Raw genomic sequence first — 24423 nt, forward strand, 5'->3', positions numbered from 1 at the left:
GAAAACTAGAAATATGAACTCCTGCTGTCCTGTTGTCTATCTCCTCCCTCCTAGTTGTTTTCTCCCAACTTGTTAGGGCTACTTCTTTCATGTCAGATTCTGAAGTTATGTAGTCTATGCCTCAGTGCTGCCTGGTTGGGTACTGAGTAGGTGACAGTGGTCTGGTTTTGGCATCTTCCTATTGGGAAGCTTTTCATATATCCTTATGTTGGCTCTCCTTATGTTACTCTGGAAGCTGAGCTCCCCCTAGAACATTCATATTCTTGCTGAGGGCACTCTTAGGGATCAGAGAGCTTAGTCCTCAGATTCCCTAATCTCTGTTCCGGTTTCCTTTTGACATCCTTGTTAGAAATTTGTAACCTGGCTGAACAGAGGCGTCAGAGTCTTGTCTTCTACCCACTCAAAAACAATGCAAAGCTGACCTATTTTCCTAAGAATTCATTTTTCACGGTTAACTTGTGTGCAGAGCTGCAGAATCCTATGTTGAATTTGGGGAGGCTATTTAGTTTTTCTAGAGCCTTGGTAATGTCTATTTAGAAGATGTCCTGACCTGTTTTTCATTGTGTTGTGGAAAGAATATATATTTGGGAGTTAGGTCCGTGAGTGTTCTTCAGCCATTTGCCTTGCTGTGATTTTGGACAAGTTCATTTCACTGTGCCACGGATATTCTTTTTTCCTTCTTTAAGATGATAATCATTGTCTCCACCTCAGCCCAGATGTGTCCAGGGTCATGCCATCCAGAGTAGCCCTCCTAGGTCTGCTTTTTAGGCTGAAGCCTGAGTTTAATGCACCTTTCTGGCCTGGAAACCATAGACTGCCTCAGAAGGTGTCCTTTAGATGAACATAAACCCAGGTGAGCATCAGAAATATATTTGTTTTTCCAGAGAACCACTCCTTCCCTATTCTAGCAGCCTATCTGCAGGAATTCAGAGAACCTACAAGTTTAAAATGCCAGTTAATAGGGATCCCTGGGTGGCGCAGCGGTTTGGCGCCTGCCTTTGGCCCAGGGCGCGATCCTGGAGACCCGGGATCGAATCCCACCTCGGGCTCCCGGTGCATGGAGCCTGCTTCTCCCTCTGCCTGTGTCTCTGCCTCTCTCTCTCTCTCTCTCTCTGTGACTATCCTAAATAAATAAATAAAATATTAAAAAAAATAAAATAAAATGCCAGTTAATATTTTCAGGCCTATTCACTTAGTAAATCCACCTCCCTTTGGGGAGATATGAATGGGTTTAGAGTAGGGAGGGGTTAATCTTATCCAGATCTCACTCATACCTTTACTCCTTCACCGAGGGAGTCAGAATCTTTCTTTAGGTTAGGAGGGGGACTCTTGGGAAGGGTAGGGAAAGGAAGAGAGACAAAATCTAGGAAGTACAGAAATAATTCAAGTATTCGGGGCTGGAGTGCTTTGAGCTGTTTCTCTATTTCTTGAAAACTTCAGGCTTTTTCTAAAATAATGCCTACTTGTAAGAAGCAATGGCATTCTTCATATCTGCCTTGAACTAGCAGAGGGAGAGCCTTTAGTCTGGGCAGGAAGTGTGATCCCTTTTTGATCAGTGGGATCTAGCTCTGGAGCCTATCCAGAGAAGCCCTGTGAAAGGAAAGGCAGAATTCTAACCCAGATGCCAGCGCCTAAAGATAGGCCCTATTTCTTTTTATTAAATACTCTCAGCACTGAATAAATGTTCACCTTTGGAGACAAAGGCACATGCAAGGAGGGGGCTCTAATCTTTACAGGTCACTTATGATATTATATATAACTACTTTAAAATTCTGCAAACATCCGAAAAGTTTTTATTGGACTCCCTTAACTATGAGAATGCATTATCCGTAGTTAGGTTTAAATTTGGGCAAACATCTAATTTTACCTAAATTGTGTAAATAACCCCCCAAAATTCCCATTGGCTTTGTGAATGGAGACCTCTTACTTCCTAAGCCATCTTTCTCCTATTCACAGCTAGCTTCAGGGCATATAAGACTCTTAACCTTTCTCGTAAGTATTCCCATTGTACCTAATACAGCTCCATCTCTCTAAAAAAAATTTAAAAAGTCAAAAAGTTAGCTAATGCTTTGGTATCAAAGCATGTCAGGATATATATTCATTTTTCAGGCTGCCAGGTTCAGGGACTGAAGAAGAATGGTAAGGTGTTGGGTGGGGGTTGCAGGGAGGGTTGGACCTACAGATACAGGCATCCAACAGGGACATTAAGTGTATATTTAGAAAAGAAAAAAAGTGGAGGCAGGTTCAGAGAGGAGACTGCCTATAAAGAAAGTGAGATGGTTTTGAAAAATATATTCCTGGGACACCTGGCTGGCTCAGTTGGTAGAGCATGTGACTCTTGATATTGAGGTCATGAGTTCAAGGTTCATGATGGGCCTTACTTAAAAAAATATATTCCTAAACCTTGGTTCTCACATTAACAAAACATACTTACCAAGCCTGGGATAAGAGAGAACCTAAGCAAGGTCTACATTTATTAACAATTTTGTGAGAACATGGACCAATGAAAATAGTTTGTAATTGTGAACACATTTCTTTAGAATTTTATTTTATAATAATATGTCATTTTTAACCAGAAAAATTATGTATATGCTAACAGTATTCATTGGGAAGCCAAGCAGTTGAACGGATAATGAACCTCTACCATTATAAAAACATTGCCATGCTCATTTGCCCTCAACCCTTACACTTTCAAAGGACCATGTATGTTTTCACTGCACAGTGTGGTTCTACATTTATATGTTTATTTGATCAATCTATCCCTCTCCACACAACTAGATCATAAACTCTCCAAAGCAGGAAGGCTGTCTTTGCTTATGGTTTTTTATCATTGTATCCCCAATGCACAGATGCCAGACACGCATAAATTGCTCAATAAAAATTTGTTAAAAGAATCAACGTGGTAATAGTAGCTTTTTTTTTTTTTAACTGATTGTGAATACTCAGCGATTTATAAGTGAGTAAAAGATACAAATTGCTGACTGTATTTGTTGGGTACTTAGCACTCCAGAAACCAACTATCCCTGCTTCTGTCCTGGATCTTTGTATACAAAGCACTGTCTATGGCAATGAATGCATACCGAGGCTGCCAGTAACCTCTTCAGTTCAACAGCATTCTGGAATAATGGTGTCAGGCCAGGAAGGGGACACATTGCCCCTGAAGCTCCTGAAAGAAAAACAGGTTGGGAATGGGGATAAACTGACCTTAGAGTTAGCAATCAAAAGCTTTGGGAACTTTGATATTCAGATGGTTACCTTTTTCCTTCAAGCCAGATTTCATAGGCATGTTGAAATCAGTCAAACCCCAAATCTCTGATCTGGCCCAACATCCTCTTGTCACCTCATCAGAAACCTAAGTCAAGTTGCCAGTTTGATTTCTGAAAGGAAACAAAAAGCAAAAACAGTTTCTGTTGATGGAAGGAAGAGGAATGCTTTCACTTTTTATTCTGTATTTTTTGTTTCAACATCCTGACCATAAAATGTATTTTACATAAAATATAAATATTTCATGCACATATAAAATATGTACACACATGTAAAATATGTAATTTTATGTCAGTAACGATTATCATGTTGTGGAATTATAGACCAGGTTTTTTTTTTTCCTTTTGCATACTTTTACGTATTAAAAAAATAGTGGTTTTTTTTTTAAAGTGTGTCTCCCACTCAGTGCATCCCTGTCTTCATTCCTCTCATCAATTTTCTGTCATTACAAATAGATCCTGCTTCTATTTCCTCAAGACTAAATTCCTCTACTCCCATCAATGCTGGGCAATATTCATTCTTCAATCTCCATTCTTGAAGAATTTTATTCTTTTGGTTTTTTTTTCTCTCTTCCTCTTCCCTTTCTCTTGCCGCTATCTCTTTAGCTCGTTATGCACTTCCACGTGTACAAGCATTTGGACATGAAATTCTATAAATCAAGCTGCCTGTCTTCACAGAGCTTACTTTAATGCAGGTACACAAAAGATATCACAAAGTCTTTGTTGCATGCAAGAGAATAGAAGGTAATTTGTATCTAGATGTATAGAATAAAGGCTTTACAGGCTTTTGTTATTTCCACTTGTGGAGGATCAGGAGAGAAAGGTATTTTGTAGAAAGCAATGGAAATGAGCATGTTTAAGGGAAGTAAATAAGGGTGAAAACAGAGGCAGAGTTACATGATACGAGGGTACAGAGAAAGATTGCAAAGAGGTAAAATCAACCATTTGGAGGTATCCTTTTCTTTCATTTCTCTGATGCTCCATCCCTGATAAACTTCTGCCCAGCTCTCCTATAGCCTACCTACACAAGGATGCCTATGAAGACATTTACTGATTCTTGCCTACCTCTCTTCCTTTCTTTTCAGGAGCAGTTGCCAAAGTCCAAAATTCCAGAAGGAAGGACTACAAAAGACATCTCTGCCTCAGGGAGGCAGGGATAGAAGCCACAGAGACCAGAGAAATGATGAGCACCTTGGAGGTCAGTAGGCAGTCACTTCTAGCGTCTGACTTCCAGAAGGTAGGTATGGCTGCTGGGTCAGGGATGGGTTGTGGAAAAGTCCCTGTGTTTTTAACCGCCAGGAAATGGCAAGTTGGGTGAGCAAATATGTTGTGTATTTATGTCTGTATCTTTGTAGCAGTAGAAGAGGAACAAAATTAAGATAGACATAGAGATGTATATTTTAAACTTGTCTCTCCTCATCTCAATTTATCTCCTAACATCCATCTCTCATTTTGTGCCATGATATTTATGTTAAAGCTGTGTCTTTCAGGTATTCTCATCTTTGACCCTGGGCCCCCATGTTCCCAGCAAGTAGAACATCTTCTATCTCAGTTTCATTATTGGTCCATTTAAGAATGAAGGTAAAAATTGGATATGTCCTTAGAGGAGCAGAGTGAGTAGACAAAAGAGGTGAAGGGAAGGGAAGACAATCACAAATGTGGTTGAAAAATTCTGGGATTTTAGACTTCAGGACTGCTGTCTATCAGTTTCCACTAAGTCTTACTATCTCTCCTGTACACACATTGAAACATCTGGCACACAGAATTAGGCAGGAACCATTTCAGACTACCAAGGAAACCCTTTACTGTCTATCTAAAATGCTAGTAGGTGCTTCATTTACTCCTTTTTGCACTTGGGACTGTGGAGGATGAGAACCAAAATAAAATTTAGCTGACCTTTAAGTCCTTGAAACTCTGAGATCCATTTAAATCTGAGCTGCTCTTGATCCAGATTTACCCTTAAAACTGTTAGCCTACTTTTGTTCCTGATTTGTAAACCCAGGCATTTTTAGAGTCCCAGAGGTCTACCCAAATAAATGTATGGTTTGGGTAGGCTTTGGGAATACTCCTAACATTACAAGTACCAAGAACTGCATAATATCCAACCAAAGTCATCAAAAGAGTAGGGAGTACTCTTACTCCTTACTAAGGGGTAAGAAGTATCTCAGGACCTTTGGCTATTGAGCTTAAATCAGTTAGAGACTATTCATTCCTAAGGCATGACCCTGTAGATGAAGCAATGGAAAGCATTCTGGTGCCAGAGCTGCCAGCACTTTGTCTCTACCACTTTTAACTTTCTCTCCCTTGCTCCAGCCCAAGATCTGTTTCTCATCAGCTGCCACATTCCTCTGCTCAGGCAGGGACAATCAGGGCTATTGGTCACAGTTTTCATTCCTAACTATGACTCACCTACCTCCATTCTCCAGTGGTATCTGAGGTACACCTCCAAAATGTGCTCATCTGGGGGATCCCTGGGTGGCTCAGCGGTTTAGCACCTGCTTTTGGCCCAGGGCGCAATCCTGGAGTCCCTGGATTGAGTCCCACGTCAGGCTCCCTGGATGGAGCCTGCTTCTCCCTCTGCCTGTGTCTCTGCCTCTCTCTCTCTCTCTCTCTCTCTCTCTGTGTCTCTCATAGATAGATAGGTAGGTAGGTAGGTAGGTAGGTAGGTAGATAGATAGATAGATAGATAGATAGATAGATAGATAGATAAAAAAAAATGTGCTCATCTGAAGGATGGACAGGAGGAAAGAGAACATTTCCAAAGTAATATTTTCCCTTTGAACTTCTTATATTTGATATGCTAGAGTTCATATATATTATAAAAATATTTAAAATCCTTTTTATTGTAATATATTTCATATAACAGTAAATTTCTTGTAACTTAAGATTCACCATTTTAAAGTGTAAAATCCAGTGGTTTTTAATATCTTCAAGGTTGTGCAGCTATCACCACTATCTAATTCCAGAACATTTCTACCACCCCCCCCCCAAAGAAACACATACCCATTAGAAGACACTCCCAATTATTCCCTACCCCAAAGTTGCTGGCAGTCACCAATCTGTTTTCCACCTCTGTGGATTTACCTATTCTGGGCAATTCGTATAGAGTCATACAACATGTAGTCTTTTGTGTCTGGCTTCTTTTGTTTAACATATTTTCAAGGTTCATTCATCATGTTGCACTGTGTGTCAATACTTTACTGTATTTTGTGGTTGAATAATCTACTGCATGAATATACTACATTTTGTGTATCTACTAGTTGGTGGGATTTAAAAAAAATATTTATTCATGAGAGACAGAGAGAGGCAGAGACATAGGCAGAGGGAGAAGCAGGCTCCAATGCAGGGAACCCTATGTGGGACTCGATCCCAGGACTCCAGGATCATGCCCTGGGCCGGAGGCAGGCACTAAACTGCTAAGCCACCCAGGCGTCCCATTGATGGGATTTTGAGTTATTTCCAGTTTTCGGCTATTATGAATAGCGCTGCCGTGAACATTTGTATACAAGTGTTTATGTGAACGTAAGTTTTTCAGTTCTTTTTTGGTATATCTTGAGTCACAAGGTAACTCTTTAAAAATAAAGTTTTATGTTAAAGTATAGGGTGCATATAAAAAACTAAAGTACAAAAAAAAAAAAAACTAAAGTACACACATCACAAGTGTTAAGCCCCCAAATTTTAATGGAGTAACCACAGCTAGGTAACCAATACCCAAATAAAAAAAATTAAATATGACCAACACCCCTGAAGCTCCTCTCATGTCCTCTTCCAGTCACTACTTTCCCAAAATATAACCATTTTTCTGACTGTATCTCAGGTATTGTGTTTTTATTTTTTATTTTTTAATGGAAATAAAATTCACATAACAACCACTTTAAAATGAACAAGCGAGGGATGCCTGGGTGGCTCAGCAGTTGGGCATCTGCCTTTGGCACAGGGCGTGATCCCAGTTCAGGAATCGAGTCCTGCATTGGGATCCCTGTGGGGAGCCTGCTTCTCCCTCTGCCTGTGTCTCTGCCTCTCCCTGTGTCTCTCATAAATAGGTAAATAAAATCTTTTTTTAAAAAATGAACAAGTGACATTTAGTACATTCACAATGTTGTGTAACCATCACCTCTGTCTGGTTCCAAAATCTTTTCATTACCCCAAAATAAAACCTTGTGTCTATTAAGCAGTTAGTTCTCATTCCTATCTCTCTGTACCCCTGGCAGTTACCAATTTGCTTTCTGTTTCTATGGTTTTACATATTCTGGTTAATTTCACATAAATGGAGTCATAGGATATGTGACCTTTTCTGTCTGGCTTGTTTCACTTAGCATAATGTTTTTTTTTTTTTAATTTTTATTTATTTACTTATGATAGTCACAGAGAGAGAGAGAGAGAAGCAGAGACACAGGCAGAGGGAGAAGCAGGCTCCATGCATCGGGAGCCTGATATGGGATTCGATCCCGGGTCTCCAGGATCGCGCCCTGGGCCAAAGGCAGGCGCCAAACCGCTGCGCCACCCAGGGATCCCCACTTAGCATAATGTTTTTGAGGCTAATCCATGTTATAGCATGCATCAGTAGTGCATTACTTTTTATGGCTGAATAATATTCCATTGTATATGTATACCACAATTTGTTTATCCATTCATTTGTTGATAGACATTTGGGTTATTTCCACCTTTTAGCTACTGTGAATAGTACTGCTGTGAACATTCATGAATAAGTATGTGTTCAAATACCTGTTTCCACTTCTTTAAAATATATGACTAAAAGTGGAATTGCTGAGTCATATGATTATTTTATGTTTAACTTTTTGAGGAACTGCCATACTTTTCCACAGCACCTGAATCATTTTACATCCCTTTCAGCAATGTATAATGGTTCCAATTTCTCCATATTCATAACACTTGTTAATTTCTTTTTTTAATATAGCCATCCTAGTGTTTCATTGTGCTTTTGATTTACCTTTCCTTGATAACTAATGATATTGAGCATCTTTTCATGTACTTTTTGGTCATTTATGTATCTTCTTTACAGAAATCTCTATTCAAATCATTTGCCCATTTTTTAACTGGATTGTTTGTCTCTTCTAAAATTGTAAGGATTCTTATATATTCTGGATACTAGACCTTTATCAGATTTATGATTTGCAGGTATTTTCTCCCATGCCTCATGTTGTCCTTTCACTTTCTTCATAATATCTCTTGATGTATAAAATTTTTTTATTGAATGCAATGTATCCATTTTTTCTTTTACTACTTGTGGTTTTGGCATAATATTTAAGAATCCATTGCCAAATACAAGACTATGAAGACTTAGCCCTGTGTTTTCTTCTAATAATTTTTTAGTTTTAGCTCTGATGTTTAGGTTGTTGATCTATTTTGAGTTAATTTTTGTATATAGTGTGAGGTAGGGGTCCAACTGCATCTTTTGTATGTGGATATTACAGTTGTGTCAGCACCATTTGTTAAAAAGAGACTGTTTTTTCAACATTGAATTGTCTTGGCATCTTAGAAATTGATTGGCTGTATATGTATGGATTTATTTGTGGACTCTCAATTCTATTCCATTGGTTTATAACCCATCCTATTGCCAGTACTACTCTATTTTGAACACTGTAGTTTTTTTTTTTAAGATTTTATTTATTTATTCATGAGAGACACAGAGAGAGAGAGGCAGAGACACAGGCAGAGGGAGAAGCAGGCTCCATGCAGGGAGCCTGATGTGGGACTCGATCCCGAGTCTCCAGGATCACACCCCGGGCTGCAGGTGGCGCCAAACCGCTGCGCCACCGGGGCTGCCCTGAACACTGTAGTTTTTTGTAGTAAGTTTTGAAATTAAGAAGTATGAGATATTCAACTTTGTTCTCTCAAAATCATTTTGCTGTTTGGTCCCCCTTGTAGTTTCATATGAATTTGCAGAATGGCTTTTCATTTTTGCAAAAAGGGTCATTGGAATTTTGATAGGGATTGTTTAAAATCTGTAGATCACTTTGGATAGCGTTACCATTTAAAAATATATTTTTTATTTATTTGAGGAAGAGAGAGAGATAGCATGAATAGGGAGAGAGGAAGAGGAAGAAGCAGACTACCTGCTAAGCAGGGAGCCCAATGTAGGGTTCTATCCCAGGACTCTGGGATCATGAGCTGAGTCAAAGACATATGCTTAACTGATTGAGCTACTCAGGCGCCCCTAGCATTACCATTTTGACACTATTAGATCTTCCAATCCCTGAACATAGATGGGATGCCTTTTTGTTTGTTAAGTCTTCTTTAATATCTTTCAGCAGTATTTTGTACTTCTTGTGTATGTCTTTTACATCCTTGGCTAAATTTATTCCTATGTATTTTACTCTTTTGTATGCTATACTGAATGGAATTGTCTCGTAATTTCCTTTTGGATTATTTATTCAGATGTATAGAAACACAGTTTACCTTAATGTGTTGATCTTATCCCCTGAAACTTTGCTGAACTTAATTTCTTCTAGTTTTGTAGTTGTGGATTCATAATATATAATATAATATAATATAATATAATATAATATAATATAATATAATATAATATAACATATAAATAATATACATGTGTATAGGATCATGTCATTTGAGAATATATTTTTATTTCTTCCTTTCCAATTTGGTTACCTTTTATTTATTTTTCTTGCCTTATTGCTCTAGATAGAACTTCCAGTACAATGTTTAAAAAGCAGTGATAGGGATCCCTGGGTGGCGCAGCGGTTTGGCGCCTGCCTTTGGCCCAGGGCACGATCCTGGAGACCCGGGATCGAATCCCACGTCGGGTTTCCGGTGCATGGAGCCTGCTTCTCCCTCTGCCTGTGTCTCTGCCTCTCTCTCTCTCTCACTGTGTGCCTATCATAAATAAATAAAAAAAATTAAAAAAAAAAAAAAAAAAAAAGCAGTGATAAAAGTGACGTCCTTGTCTGGTTCCTACTTAATTATACAGTTGTTCACAGTATTATCTTATTATAATGCTTTCTTACTTCTGGAAAGTCCCACTTTCATTTCTGATTTTAGTTATTTGCATCTTTTTTTTTTCCTAAGTAAATTTAGCTAAAGTTTTGCCAATTTCGTCAGTGTTTTCAAAGTACCAACTCTTGGTTGCATTGATTCTCTCTGTTGTTCTTTGTTCCCTGTTTCATTTATCTCTGCTGTAACCTTTATTTCTTTCTTCCTACTGTCTTTTAGCTTGGTTGGCTCTTTTTTTTTTCTAGTTCCTTAGGGTATAAAGTTAAGTTATTGATTTGAGGTCTTCTTTTTAAAAATGTTCATAGTTAAATTTCCCTCTTAGCACTGTTTTCACTGCATCCCATGTGTTTTGATATTTTTTTTATTTTCATTCATCTCAAAGTATTTTATCATTTTCTTGTGAGTTCTTCTTTGACCCATTAGTTACTTAAGAGTATGTTTTGTGAATTTTCCAGTTTTCTGTTACTAATTTTTAGCTTTTTATATTGGAGAAGATATTTTGTATGATTTCAGTCTTTTAAAATATATTGTTTTGTGGACTAACATATGATCTATTCTGGAGACTGTTTTATGTGCACCTGAGAAGAATGTGTATTCTGTTTTTGTTTTTAAGATTTTATGTATTTATTCATGAGAGACACAGAGAGAGGCAAAGACATAGGCAGAGAGAGAAGCAGGCTCCATGTGAGGAGGCTGATGCAGGACTCGATCCCAGGACCCCGGGATCATGACCTGAGCCAAAGGCAGGCACCCAACCCAACTGAGCCATCCAGGTGCCCCTGTATTCTGTTTTTGGTTGAAGTATTTTATATATGTCTGTTAGGTCTACTTAGTTCAATGTTGTTCAAATCCTCTATTTCCTTATTGAACTTCTGTCTAGACGCTCTATTCTTTATTGAAGTGAAGTATTGGAATCTCCAACATTATTGTAGAACTATCTATCTCTCCTTTCAGTTCAGTTCATCTCCATCCTTATGTTGTTTTATCACAAATTCCTTTTTTTACGTTGTGTGCTGATTAACATAGATTTATAATTATTTTGTGCATTTGCCCTTTAAATCATATGGGAAACTAATGGGGAGTTACAAATCAAATATACAATAATACTGGCTTTATATTTACGAACATGGTTACTTTTACTGGATTTCTTTCTTTATATGGTTTTGAGTTATTGTCTAGTGTCTTTTCATTTCAGCCTAAAGGACTCCCTTTAGCATTTCATGTAGGACAGGTCTACTAGTGATGAACTCCCTCAGCTTTTGTTTCTCTAGAACTAAGGTCTTAATTTCCACTTTTTTTTTTAAAGATTTTATTTATTTATTCATGAGAGACACAGAGAGAGACAGAGACACAGGCAGAGAGAGAAGCAGGCTCCATGCAGGGAGCCCGATGTGGGACTTTGTCCCGGGATTCCAGGGTCATGCCCTGAGCCAAAGGCAGGCACTAAACCACTGAGCCACCCAGGAAACCCCCTAAAATGTTCAGTTTTTTTTTAAATGTTCAGTTTTAAACAAAAAAAAATCACAAGGGATTAAAAGAATAAAGTACAGTTCATTCACAGAAAAGAAAGAGAAGCTTACAGAAACTGTCACCAAGGAAGCCCAAACATTGGACTTAATAGGCAAATATTTTATTGTTTTTAAAGATTTTTTAAGTAATCTCTACACCCAATGTGGGGCTCAAACTCACAACTCCAAGATCAAGAGTTGCATGCCCTAACAACTAAGCCAGCCAGGCATTCCATTAGGCAAATATTTTAAATCAAATGTCTTAAATACACTCAAAGAGCTAAAGAAAATAATAGATGAAAAAACTAAAGGAAACTAGGAGAATGAAGAAATGAATAAAGAATATCTATAGATATACATTACTTGTATTTATATTATATTAATATACATTTATTATTATATAAGAGCTAAATAAAAATTCTAGAGCTAAACAGCACAGTAGCTGAAATGGAAAACTCATTACAGGAATTCAACAGCAGATTCAAGCTGGCAGAAGAAAAAATGAGTGAACTTGGAGATAAGACTACTGAAATTATTCTGAATAGGAGAAAGAAAAAAAAAAGACTCAACTCTCTCTTCATGTCTCTCAGGAATAAATAAATAAAATCTTTAAAAAATAAAAAACTCAAAAAATAAAACAACATTTTGAATATTACAGTGTGTCAATCTGGGAATCAGATCCCCCTCCCAGGGTTTGCTGTTGTTGATTATTGAAGGCTGTTGTCATCCATTTGTTTATTGACTTTTCCAAACTGTTTTTGCAAGACTGCATTTCTTGTTCTGTGTAATTACCGAAACTCTGTTCCATTATCTCAGCAATCAGTCAGTGACCTGACAGAGATTTCCTTAAATGACTAGGGTAAAAACACCACCACCACCTCTCCACATTTTTGTAGCTTGGCTCTGAGTTGGTGTACTACTTCAGTGCTAAACCAATTTGCCTGAAACTCTGCCTTAGCCTTCACCTCTGGATTGCATGGAGTCTGAAGATCAGCCAAAGCTGCAAGCCTAGGGTCCTCTCAGGTCTTCTCTGAACATACAGCTATCCCTGGGCATGTACTCTATATGCTGTATTTCCCCAATCACACAGTAACTCTTCAGAGTCCTTATTTCCCCATGTAAGCTTCCTTCTCAGTCTCCTACTTGTCAGGCTTTTAGATCCATCTGCTGCTTGTTCCATTCTCTGTCTCTTGCCCTAGGCAGCCACCAGTAATCTAAGTTTTTAAATACTTTGAACAGATGCTGCTTGGAAAGCTGCTCTAGGCTGAGGGGGCAAAACAAAGGTCAGATTCAGCATGGGTCCCTCAGGGAACCACCAGACAGGGCAGAGTGACAGCCAGTCTTTTGAGAATAAGGGTGCATCTATCCTCCCCTGGTACTAGCAAGCCACACCAGGAATGTGGACTGATGTCCCACAGCCACCACCTAACCGAGGAATGGGGGATGGTAGACAGGTAAACAAAAATGCTACAACGTTTTGTTACTGAAATTTAACAGCTGCTTTTTTTCATTAAGCACAGCACTGGTTGGACTCCACTCTAAATTTTTTTAGATTCCAGAATTCTAAAAAAGTTGCTTCTGTCAGTTTTTGCCAGCATAATGCTAGCTTCAGTGGAGGACTGGTTCTTGTAACTCTCTACTCTGCCATTTCTATGATATCACAATATTGTTTAACTTTTTGAGGACCCATCAAACTGTTTTCCATAGCAACTGCACCATTTTACCCTCCCACCAGAAATGTGAGTTCCATTTTCTCCACATCTTTTCCAACATTTGTTATTTTTGGTTTTTCTTTTTTGATGATCACCATCCTAGTGGATGTAAAATGGTATGTCCTTACAGTTTTGATTTACACTTCCTTAATAACTAATGATGTCAAGCATTTTTTTCATGTGATTATTGCCCATTTGTATATCTTCTTTGGAAAAGCATCCAAAATTTATGCCCACTATTTTTTATGCCCACTATTTAATTGGATAACTTATCTAAGATCCATTTTTTTATACGTGTCATTTTCTACTTTTTTTTTCTTACACGGTTATCCTAAAAGTCATGCATTAAGAAAATAAATACAGGGCAGCCCCGGTGGCTCAGCGGTTTAACGCCCCCTGCAGCCCAGGGCGTGATCCTGGAGACCCGGGATTGAGTCCTCCGACCGGCTCCCTGCATGGAGCTTGCTTCTCCCTCTGCCTGTCTCTCTGTGTCTCTCATGAATAAATAAATTAATTAATTAAAAAAAAGAAACTAAATGTATACCTATTTACAGTGTCAGAACTTTACACAACATGATGTGATTCTTACATACAAGAAGCAGCACAAGAACTGTATAAAGATGCATGTTGTATTAATTAGGACTCTTGGTTGTAACAGAAACCTAACTCAAACTTAATAAACAATGGATAGGGGATAATTTATTACTTGATAGTGGGAAACTGGGGCAGAGTTGGATCCAGGAGGTCAGAGATGTCATTAGGACCCTTCTTTTCCTTTTCTCTCAGTTTTTAGTTGGCCTGGTTTTCTCTTTACTAAGAGGCAAGATAACCTCTGCAGTCTCAAGCTGCTGTGGTTCCTTACAAGGTTTCTGTCTAGAAAATGAAAGTATATTTTTCCTGATAACACCAAGAAGTCTCATGGAAAAGCCTCAGGGAAGATGAAGAGTGTGACTTGGGCCACACTCCTCCCCCTGTACAATTACTATGGCCAGCTGGATGAAGTACTCAGACCAGGCACTGGTCAGAAGCTCACCATGGAAGGCAGGGTCTACCCTTACTGAACAATATAGACTAAGTTGAACTAATGTGGAATGGGGGAGATGAGGTTCTTCAGAGGAAATCCTTCTAAATAGAAAATAAAATTTCTCCTATTGAGCTGCAAAGATTCAGTGCCACTTTGGTTTTTGTAGCCCTTCTCTTTGTCACTTTTTATCACAAGATGTATGCTCAAGTTCTTTACCCACAAGATGCTGCCCTGTTTTTGGTGGGGAGGGTGATAATAAGAGATTATGAATAAAAATGTTATAGCTCTGCCTGTTCCAAAGCTTCAGAGTAGAAGAAGAGAAAAAGCCCAGTTATTTTGGAGTTGGGAAGATCCTGGAACTTGACTATTGATTCTGTGACTTTGAGTTTCATAGAGGAACTGAGAAACTTCTCTATAAAAAGGTAAGCTTTCGCATTTTTCTGAATTCATAAGAAACTGTTTTAGTTTCCTTAACATAGTCTCATGACCTGGAAGAACTATTCTTATATATTGTAAAAAAGTGAGATGAGGAAGTTGCCAATAGTTCACATCACAGAGCATTGTCACCATCTGTCAGATCTATAAACAAGCTGACCACCATGTTTCACTCCTCTTATTTTTTCTCAGTTTCCAGCATGTGGATACATTTTTCATGCTGCAGATTATTTGGATATAGTTATTTTTATATATTTTTAGATGAAATACACATTTCCAAGTGATATTTGAGAAACCAAACCCATATATCTTTGTATGGAAAACCACCACTTAAAGCTGTTGTTGATTTCTTCATGAGCATAAGTTGAGGGTAATCATGGTGAAGGATCAGAGGGTCATTTCTTACAGTCTTGATTGTGAATTTGCCCAGCTGATGCCACTGAATCATAAAATGTAGCCCAATCAATAACCTCAAGCAGGTAACCGTAAGTAGCTATGTACAGAATGTTATATGCAGAATGCTCTCAACAGGTGCATGTAATGGTAGCAAGTAGATACTAGAAAACAAGGGAGAAGGTCAGACTTGCTAGTGTGTTTGAGAAAACATTTCAATCTGTTTTTGTTTTGTGTGCATGTTTCTATTTTTATTTTTTTAAGTAACATAACTGGCAGAAAGTAGAGCTTTCTAGTTAGAGGGGATATTCAGAAGATGGAATGAGAAAGCACACACGTTATGTGTAATAAAGGTTAAATAACACAGTGATCAAGAGGTAAGACTAATTTTTCATTAACATACCAGAACTGAGTGAAACTTCTCAAGAATCATCTTTAGAAACAAATTTTTTGATAATGGCTTAAAAGTCATAAGCATATGCCCATAGGCTTGAATAAGTCTACAAAGATATAAAGTAAGTGGACTTTATAGTTGTAATCAAAACTCACTGCAGTGCTAATTTGACACATTATAGCAGTCATATTTGTAAGGTGCTTTACAGTTTATATAACACTTTCCCACATTCTCTCATTTGCCATATATTTAATGATAGACATAATTGTGCTACAAGCTAATTAAGCTTAATTAGTAAGTTCTTGTGAATGACTGCAATTAGTGGGAATGGTTTGCTGCCAAAGCAGATTTTCAGTTCTTTTTATTTTATTAGTTATCTAGCATTTATAATCAGGATTGGTTTAAATCATATTCCAGTTTGCCTTATATACAGTGATCTTCATGGATATGAAGAAACAAACTCCTGAGTTCTTAGGCACCTAAGCTTCCCTTGCTCTAGGGCTTTTGTTGTAACAAAACTTTCAACTCCTACCCAGTCCCCTCCTAACTCCACATCTCCTGAGTAGCCCTCATCTCCTCACATTTGAGGGAGACTTGTATATAACATTTAACATTCTTTCACCAATAAATATGTATCGAGCACTGTATCAGAGATTAAGCAAGGCATTGGAAACATACACAGTGTTTGGCAAAGCATTCCTGGTCCCTGGCCTCATGGAGCTCACAGACTAATGGGATAGGCAAAGCCTAGATTCAGTGGGTGGTGGGGATAGTGGGGTGGGCAGGAAGTTGACCTATTTTACTCTCCCACTAAGCTACAATGTAGCTTTTATCATGAGTCTCCATTTGCCTTTTTCCCCCCTCATTTTGAGCTCTCAAGTAGGGAAAACACAGTTGTCATTGATTATACCCCGTTGGCCCTCCAGCACAGGATGCTATAGGAGAGAGTGACTGAGTCCAGTACCCTGGGACTGAGTAGGGGAGAGGGATGTGAAGTTAGGCAGGAATTAGTGAGATGAAGATATTGAGGAAGTAAGTTCCCAGAAAGGGTATCGATAGCATTTGCAAAGGTCCTGAGGCAGGAAAGGATTTGGCAGGTTTAAGCAGCTCATTTAGTGTGGTTGGAGGGAGAAACAGGAGAAATGGCTAGAACTGGAAAGGTGGAGGGCCTTAAGGTCAAGTTAAAAACTTGACCCTGAGGGCACTAAGAAGCCATGGAAAAGTTTTAATGACATTCCCCTGTTTCTTGCCACCCATTATTTACCTGTAGAGGTCCTCTTACCTTTAGGTACAGAGGTGCTGTGCAGACAAGTATAGTATGGTTTCAGACTGAAACATATGGGCAGCTTAGCAGAAACTATACTTAGGAGCAGGGAGTGGAAAGAGTATGAGCTTGAGAGACTTGGATCTGTATGATTTGAACAAATCTCTTAACCTCTCCAAGCCACTTTCCTATTATGTACAATTGTTAATGTAGCATTTAAACACCTCCAGATTGTTGTAGGATCAGAAATAACAAGTTCTGTGCCTCTGACTGGTACTCCATAGGTGGTTGCTGTCACTATTTTAACAGTGTTCTCTTGCTAACACAAATTTGAAACTCTTCTTTGGGAATGGAATTGCAGAATCACATACTGCCAAACTGTGAGGAAACCTCAAAGATCTGTCTGTGTATGATGTTTGCATCCCTTCTGCAACACTGCTGATCAGTTGGTTTGTTGTCCAGTGTAATTTATCATATCCAAAGATAGGAATCTCACTACTATCTGAAGCAGCCCACGTTTGGGCTCTGTAAAAAGGTTCCTTTCTTGAACAATCCCAGTCTGCTTCTCTGTGACCTCTATTCAGGGGTCTCAGTAGTGCCCCCCAATGCCTCATCTATGTGAGAGCCCTCAAGTGTTTGCTGCCATTATCTTCACCACCACTCACCTCAAGTTGAAAAGCTTGTTTCTTTGGCTTCAACAATAAAAGGGTCAATTGATCAGAAACTACAACAGTCCAAAAACATAAATGTACCTAACAACAGAACTTAAAAACATGAAGTAAAAAGTGTTAGTGACAGATGTTAATAAAAATAGGGGCACCTGGCTGGCTCAGTCAGTGGAGCATGCGACTCTTGATCTCACGGTTGTGAGTTTGAGCCCCACGTTGGGCATAGAGATTACCTAAAAATAAAAGTCTTTAAGAATAATAATAATAACTATCATTCACTGTGCACCCACACTATACTTGGTGCTATTATACACGGATACATCTCAATCAGTCCTGTCGGTTGAAAAAAAGCCTACAGGTAAATAAGCATAACACAATTATACAGATACTGTGACAGGTCTGTGCAGGAAAAAGGGGGTATTGGTGGGGCACCAACGGAACAATCATCTTTTTATGAAAGAGGGACCTGCCTCTTAGATGACACAAACTCTACCCTGACAACTGGTCAGGTAATACCTGCACTCAACTGGACTTAGCCATTTGTGGTATTTGTTAAAATATCACTGTAGAGGCTTTAGTCACACAAAATATTCAAAACAGCCACTGTCAGTAACTACAAGTGCATTCCTACAAGAAGTGTTCATTTTCTCTGTTAGCATTCATTACAAAGCTTTTTTTTAGAGACAGAATAAAAGAAGCCAGGCAAAGAAGAAGAGTAGAATACTGTGATTTGCTGTACTTGGAAATGGATGGCCAATATTTGGAAAGGAGGAGGCTTAACTAGTCTTTTTTAAGCACTGAAATAGAAGAGACAAGGCATACTGTGTTTGTCATGGCCATACAATACAGGAAGGCCACAGAAAATGGGAGCAGTAAAGCACTTGCCCCATTGACTTAAAGCATCATGATGCTCACACTCCAATGCATGTTTCTTTGTGTGGGGCTCTGTGCTGGATGCAACGGTAAAAATGACCTCTCTAGGAGGCTGAGGTATGTGTCCAAGGTGATCCAACACAGAAAGCTACAGAGCCTTGGGAAAGGATTGATGTGCTCCAGAAAATTCTAAGGATAGTTCCTTGGGCAAATGAAGCTAACCTTCCTAAAGGAGAATAAATACAATACCTATGAATAACTACAATGAAGTCTTCCCAACCTCCTGAAATGGGACCTTCTCCATAAGAACCATAGAGAGCAAAAAACCGTGAACCTCAAGCTGTCTGATTTAAGAAACAAATGAGAGAGGCAGGAACACGAGTAAAATATCAGGGGAGACTAAGACTAATATTTTTCAAGTTTGTTAAAGAAGAAGCCCATCAAGAAACAGTTATAAAACTAAGGATCTTGAAATAGTTCCCAAAACAAGAAATGAATAATAAGAAAGTATAGAAAAGTTTATTTCATGGTGTGCAGCCTTCCACCTTTAGAAGTCAACAAGGAGGATAAAACAAGTGTTATAAGGAAAAAGTACTGGTGGAGACAAGTGAGGAAACAGGAATGTTGAGTGGAAATTCATAGACACCAGTCCTATCCCATTACCCACTGAGGGAACTGAAGTCTGAGAGGGTCTCAGACTCCTGCGACACAAATAGGACTCCTTTCACTGAGCAGAACACAGCACCACAGATGAAGGCTAAGTTAGCACACCTACCCCTTGAGCTGTTTCTGAGCTGACTTACCAAAGGGGAACTTACTCCAGAAAACTCTTCATTTCACCACCTAATATTTAGAGGGATTGTTTTCTCCACTGGGGCACTGGCACACAGTAATCAGCTCTCTCTCCTGCCCCTCATTTCCTGAGCTACCTTTAAAAAAAAAAAAAAAGTTCTCTTCAGGCATTATTACTAACTATTACTATTATTCTTATTATTGAGAAATTATTCATATATAAAGTTCACCCTTCTAAGTTATACAATTCATTGATTTGTAGTATATTGGTGTGGTTGTACAACTATCACCACTATCTAATTCCAGACCATCTTTATCTCCCCATAAAGAGACCTCATACCCCATTAGCAGATATGCCTAATTGCCCCTCCTTCAAACCCTCAGAAACCACTAATCCACTTTTCTGTCTTTATGGATTTCCCTATTCTGGACATTTCATGTAAATGGAATCATACAATATGTGGTATTATGTGTCTGGCTTCTTTCATTTAGCATGCTTTTTTGGCTCATCTATGTTGTAGCGTGCATCAGTACTTCATTGTTTTTATGACTGAATTCTGTTCTACCACAGATAGGCCACACTGTTCATCCGTTTATCAATTGGAGTTTTCGCTGGAGTGAATACCAGTACTATGAACGTTCACGTACAAGTTTTTGTGTGGACATATGTTTTCATTTCTCTTGGGTATATGCCTAGGAATGTGATTGCTAGATCATACGGTAACTCTCTTTAATATTTCGAGGAATTACCAGAATGTTTTTGCAGATGGCTGCACTATTTTACATTCTGATCAACAACACATCCTCCCTAACACTTGTTATTACTCATTTTTTAAAATTATAGCCATTCTAATAGGTCTAAGATGTATCTCATTGTGATCCTGATTTTCCTTTCTCTAATGACAAATGTTGAGCATCTTTTCATATGATTATCGGCCATTTGTATATCTTCTTTAGAAAAATGTCTATTCAAATTCTTTGCCTGTTTTTAAATTGGGGTGTCTTTTTATTGTTGAGCTGTCACTCCTTTATATATTTTGATTATTAGGTCCTTATCAAATACTATGTTTGCAAATATTTTCTCCCATTCTCTGTGGGTTTTCTTGAAGTGTCCTTTGAAGCACTGCTGAGCTACTTTTGACAAATATTAAAACACCTTAAAACTAAATTAGGAATATGTAATTGGTGTCTGAATTATGCGTTTAAATTTATTTTTTATGCGTTTAAATTTAATAAGCATTGTAATTTAATAAGAAAACCATTGTATCCAGCCCACCTTTTGAGGCTTCCAAAGAGTCTTGAGTTCATTATGGGATCCGTCATAATAATAGGTATCACCTTTATAGCAGTTATGTGCCAAGCACTGTTTGGGCACTTTGCATTTATTACTCAGTTCCCACAACAATCCTATGAGGTAGAGATTAATCATCATACTCACTGTACAAATGGGTGCAGAGGGAGGTTAAGTAATTCGCCTGAAGCTAGAGAGTAAGTGGCAGAGATGCTCTCCAGATTCCTTTGCTCTTAACCACCTGTGAGACTGTCAAGGCGGAATTAAGCCATTTCAAAAAATGCCTGACCCCTTGCTTTGAGGGAATTACAAGTGTTTCTTGACGTCTGCACTCTGGACACTTTTCCTCTCCGTACCAAGCCAGAATCTAGTGCCATCCTTACAGGTGTCTTCATTGCTCTCTTCCTTTCCCGTCTGGCTTTAAGTTCCTCTCTCATCTACACGGGTCAGAGGCTTTAGATTTTGGAAAGAACTGCGAAGTCGCCTTCCTCTCCCAGGAGTTCTAAATTTCTGACAGCCAATAGGCGCGGAGGAGCTGCAGAATTCAGCCCAATGAGGCTCACAGCGGAGCTATGGGTGGAGCCAGCGAAGGGGGCGGGAACCGAGCCCACCTCGGTGCTGCCTACTGTGTGTGGCGCCGGCTGCCCTGTGCAGAGCCATGAGCTGGACCTGCCCGCGTTGCCAGCAACCCGTTTTCTTCGGTGAGGCCCGGGCTGAGGAGGGGGAGATGGGACGAGTGTGAGCCGGGGAGCTCCCTGAGGACGCGAGAAACTGGCGACGGTGTGATCTCAGACCCCCTTTCCGCTTCTGGGGCCCAGGGCGCTGGGGCCGGTTGGAGTTGACCTCTCGGGGATACTCCCCATAGTCTCTAGGAGGCAGGCGGGGCTGAGGAGGGAAAAGGGGGCGCCCACTGCTTGGCCTGGCTTCCCACAGCCCGGTTCCACCTTGTTCCCCACAGCGGAGAAGGTGAGCTCCCTGGGCAAGAACTGGCACCGCTTCTGCCTGAAATGTGAGCGCTGCCACAGCATCCTGTCCCCAGGAGGGCATGCAGAGGTGAGGCCTGGCCAGGGCACACAGCCCTATGTCTGTCATTATTCCCTAAGTACTAGCCCTCAGTTTCTGCTCAGGAGGCTCACCAAAGACAACCTCAGCAGTTAAATATCGAAATCACCTACCTGGAGAGCCCCACACCAGCCAGGATTTGGGATGCCAGAGTTGTGCTGGTGGACCCCATGCTTTTTGTTGGGGAGGGGAGGGAAGCGGTGCCGTTTTCTGACCTGCTCTTGCCCTTTCTCCTGACCCCAGTGGCAATTGTGACATGCCAGCTCACCCTCCACCCCTCCCAGCCCCACCAGCCCAAGCCAATGGACAGACACATCTGGTAGTCTGTCTTGAGGGAAGGCCTGTGGGACATAGGAGAGCCTCCCCTCCTTTAGCCCTGAGCAGCCCTCTTTCCTCTGCTTGTGCCTAGCACAACGGGAGGCCGTATTGCCACAAGCCATGCTATGGGGCTCTCTTCGGACCCAGGGGTAAGTACCACCCTAGAAGAGGCCAGAGGACAGCAGAACCCTTGTGACTGGGAGCTGGAGACAGGCTGACCACCCCTGTTTTCTCTGCAGGGGTGAACATTGGTGGTGTGGGTTCCTACCTCTACAACTCTCCCACTCTCACCCCGGCCAGTACCACTCCCCTCAGCCCCAGCAGTTTCAGCCCCCCCAGGCCCAGGACTGGCCTCCCCCAGGGCAAGAAAAGTAAGTGAAGTTGGGCCCCAGCTACTCCTCATCCTCAGGCTGGAACAGGGTAGGACCAGGTGGCAGTCTCCCACCTAGTCCTCTGCCTCACATTCCTACAACTTTGTGGCAAAGTCTTCCCTTTTTCATGGCCCTTTTTGGGGGTTCCCTCCTGTCAACTGCTGAGTTAAGAGGTAAATTGGGTAGGTGACATCACCCCTGTTTTACAGGTGAGGAAACCAAGGTTTGGAGAGAGCCAGTGGCCTTGTGTAGACACAGCTAGTCAGAGGCAAAACTGGCCTGGAATTCAGGCCTCTCCCAGGCTAAGGCCATGGAAAGAATGACCCAAGTGAGAAGTCATTGAGACAGGGCCAGCTCCTCATATTCTTCCACTTCTCCCCTCTCCCTGTTCCTTCCTCCCATCTCCTAGAGTGGGCAGTGACACCATGCTCCCCAACACCTGACACCCATGCCCCGACCAGCTCATGTATCAGCTCAGGTTTCCTGAGGATTGAGTTGCTGACAGGGTTGAGCAGGTGGGCACCTGAGCCCCTGGTAGGAGAAGGAAGCAGGGGGTCCCTTCTGTAGATAGGGAGGGGCAGGAAGTGGGGTCATAGAAGACTCAGCTCTGTCCATGAAAGCAGACTCAAGGCCACCTGGGTGGGGGGCTCTGGGGTGAGCATGGCTTTTGGAAGAAGCCATGTGCAGGCTGGTGCTGGTGGGCCCTGCTTAGGCCTGGCCCCCACCTTAGCCCTAGCCAGGGTCTCTTCCCCTTAAAGGCCCTCTCCACATGAAGACATTCACTGGGGAGACTTCACTGTGCCCTGGCTGTGAGGAACCTGTCTATTTTGGTAAGTGACAATGGAAAGCTTGGGGAGGGGGCAAAGGATGGCCGTGGAAGTGTAGATAGAGAGATGGTACAAAGCAGGTAGGTCTCCTTGCACTGCCCCTAGAATTACCAATTCTCTCCACCACCAGCTGAGAAGGTGATGTCTTTGGGCAGAAATTGGCACCGACCCTGTCTGAGGTGCCAGCGCTGCCGGAAGACCCTGACTGCTGGGAGTCATGCTGAGGTGAACAGGGCAGGGATGGGTGCTTATGTTGGGAGGAGGGAGGTTGGAGATGGGAAGAGAGAGCCAAGCTGAGATGGCTCTCTTTCTCTCTATGTCTCAGCATGACGGCGTCCCCTACTGCCACATCCCCTGCTACGGCTACCTCTTTGGCCCCAAAGGTGGGCAGCCCCATCCCAGACAGTGGGCCTAAAGTATGGAATGTGGGTCTGTGGGGATGTGTGGACAACTTCCCCTGTGGTCAAACATACCCCAGACCCCTCCCAATTCCCTTCATCCCTACCCCAATACCCCCCAGCCACAAGGCCCTTGGTGATGGGGCTCTCTCCCTCAGGTGTGAACATTGGTGATGTGGGCTGCTACATCTATGACCCCGTGGAGATAAAATCCAAATGAGATGCTTACAGGAGAGGTCACTCTTAACTCAGGCCTCATATCATCCCCTCCATGGTCCAGTGGGAGCTACAGAATTCTTCAGTCCCACAGGGGAAGGTGGGCTTCGGGTGGCCTGGGCCTAGGCTCCATGGTAGACCAGGGAGTCTAGACTATGCTGATTCCTCCCTTTCCCATTCCTATCTGGCCGGGGGACACAGGCCACCACCTTTTAAAGAGTAGCCTCCTTGCCTTCCCAGTCCCTTTCCATAGCAAATTCTATAACTTCAAGGTATTTAAAAAACATGTTTATTCTGGTTTCTCTAATAAAATGTTGGCTCCCATGCCTTCAACTCTTCCTTGGGCATGAGGCCTAAACAATGGTTTGGAGGATGGGAGGTATGGGGTGGGGGATGCATTACCCTGCAAAGTGCCTGGAAGGTAGAGAGCCAGCCCTGGGAACAAAGAGCTCTTGTTATCCTGGTACCCTGGTCCTGGGCAGCACGCAGCATCACAGTGGACAGCATGCCCACCAGCCTGTTGGTGTCAGAAGTCATCATAAAGCAGTCCCTTCTTTAACATCATCTCTAGAAGAAACATATTATTCAGCATCTTGTTTGAGCATGACAACAGATAGATCCTGTGGTGAGGTCTGCTAAGAG

At 41.0% G+C, this 24423-nt stretch overlaps 1 protein-coding gene and 1 long non-coding RNA gene across 25 annotated transcripts in view; one reads left to right on the forward strand and one right to left on the reverse strand.

The window, feature by feature from the left end:
* Window positions 1-21905, reverse strand: part of LOC140636988 (uncharacterized) — a 50260-nt gene extending 28355 nt beyond the window's left edge. For 17 of the 19 annotated variants that reach the window (XR_012034237.1, XR_012034235.1, XR_012034240.1 and 14 more), the window contains exons 1-4: window positions 21761-21905; window positions 19310-19431; window positions 3256-3377; window positions 3081-3166 (exon numbers count right to left, since the gene is read on the reverse strand). This is a non-coding gene — a long non-coding RNA (uncharacterized lncRNA). Of the gene's footprint in view, window positions 1-3080; window positions 3167-3255; window positions 3378-19309; window positions 19436-20736; window positions 21303-21760 lie in introns of all 19 variants that reach the window. The other 2 variants (XR_012034244.1, XR_012034245.1) reach the window with 2 other exon arrangements.
* CRIP3 (cysteine rich protein 3) lies at window positions 90-24105 on the forward strand. Of its 6 annotated transcripts, none has more exons than XM_072832915.1 (9): window positions 90-853; window positions 4349-4461; window positions 21548-21642; window positions 22061-22118; window positions 22209-22340; window positions 23099-23170; window positions 23298-23392; window positions 23493-23550; window positions 23724-24105. In XM_072832915.1, exons 1-9 carry the CDS (start codon window positions 786-788, stop codon window positions 23783-23785), a joined length of 753 nt encoding a protein of 250 aa, XP_072689016.1. In that variant the 5' UTR covers window positions 90-785; the 3' UTR covers window positions 23786-24105. The 6 variants fall into 6 exon arrangements, with proteins under 6 accessions (XP_072689016.1, XP_072689017.1, XP_072689019.1 ...); XM_072832919.1 differs by lacking the exons at window positions 90-853; window positions 4349-4461 and adding exons at window positions 14781-14901; window positions 17250-21290; XM_072832916.1 differs by lacking the exon at window positions 23493-23550.
* Window positions 24106-24423: the final 318 nt, after the last annotated feature.

This window comes from Canis lupus, chromosome 7 (genome assembly GCF_048164855.1).
Source record: "Canis lupus baileyi chromosome 7, mCanLup2.hap1, whole genome shotgun sequence".
NCBI classification, from domain to species: Eukaryota; Metazoa; Chordata; class Mammalia; order Carnivora; family Canidae; genus Canis; species Canis lupus.

Excerpts from the sequence above, each read along its gene's own strand:
- CRIP3 (XM_072832915.1), top strand. The coding sequence starts at position 786 with ATGCACCTTTCTGGCCTGGAAACCATAGACTGCCTCAGAAGGTGTCCT. Across the intron at positions 4,462-21,547 it reads AAATGATGAGCACCTTGGAG|CGGAGAAGGTGAGCTCCCTG; the intron begins GTCAGTAGGCAG and ends TGTTCCCCACAG. Across the intron at positions 23,393-23,492 it reads CTGCTGGGAGTCATGCTGAG|CATGACGGCGTCCCCTACTG; the intron begins GTGAACAGGGCA and ends TCTATGTCTCAG.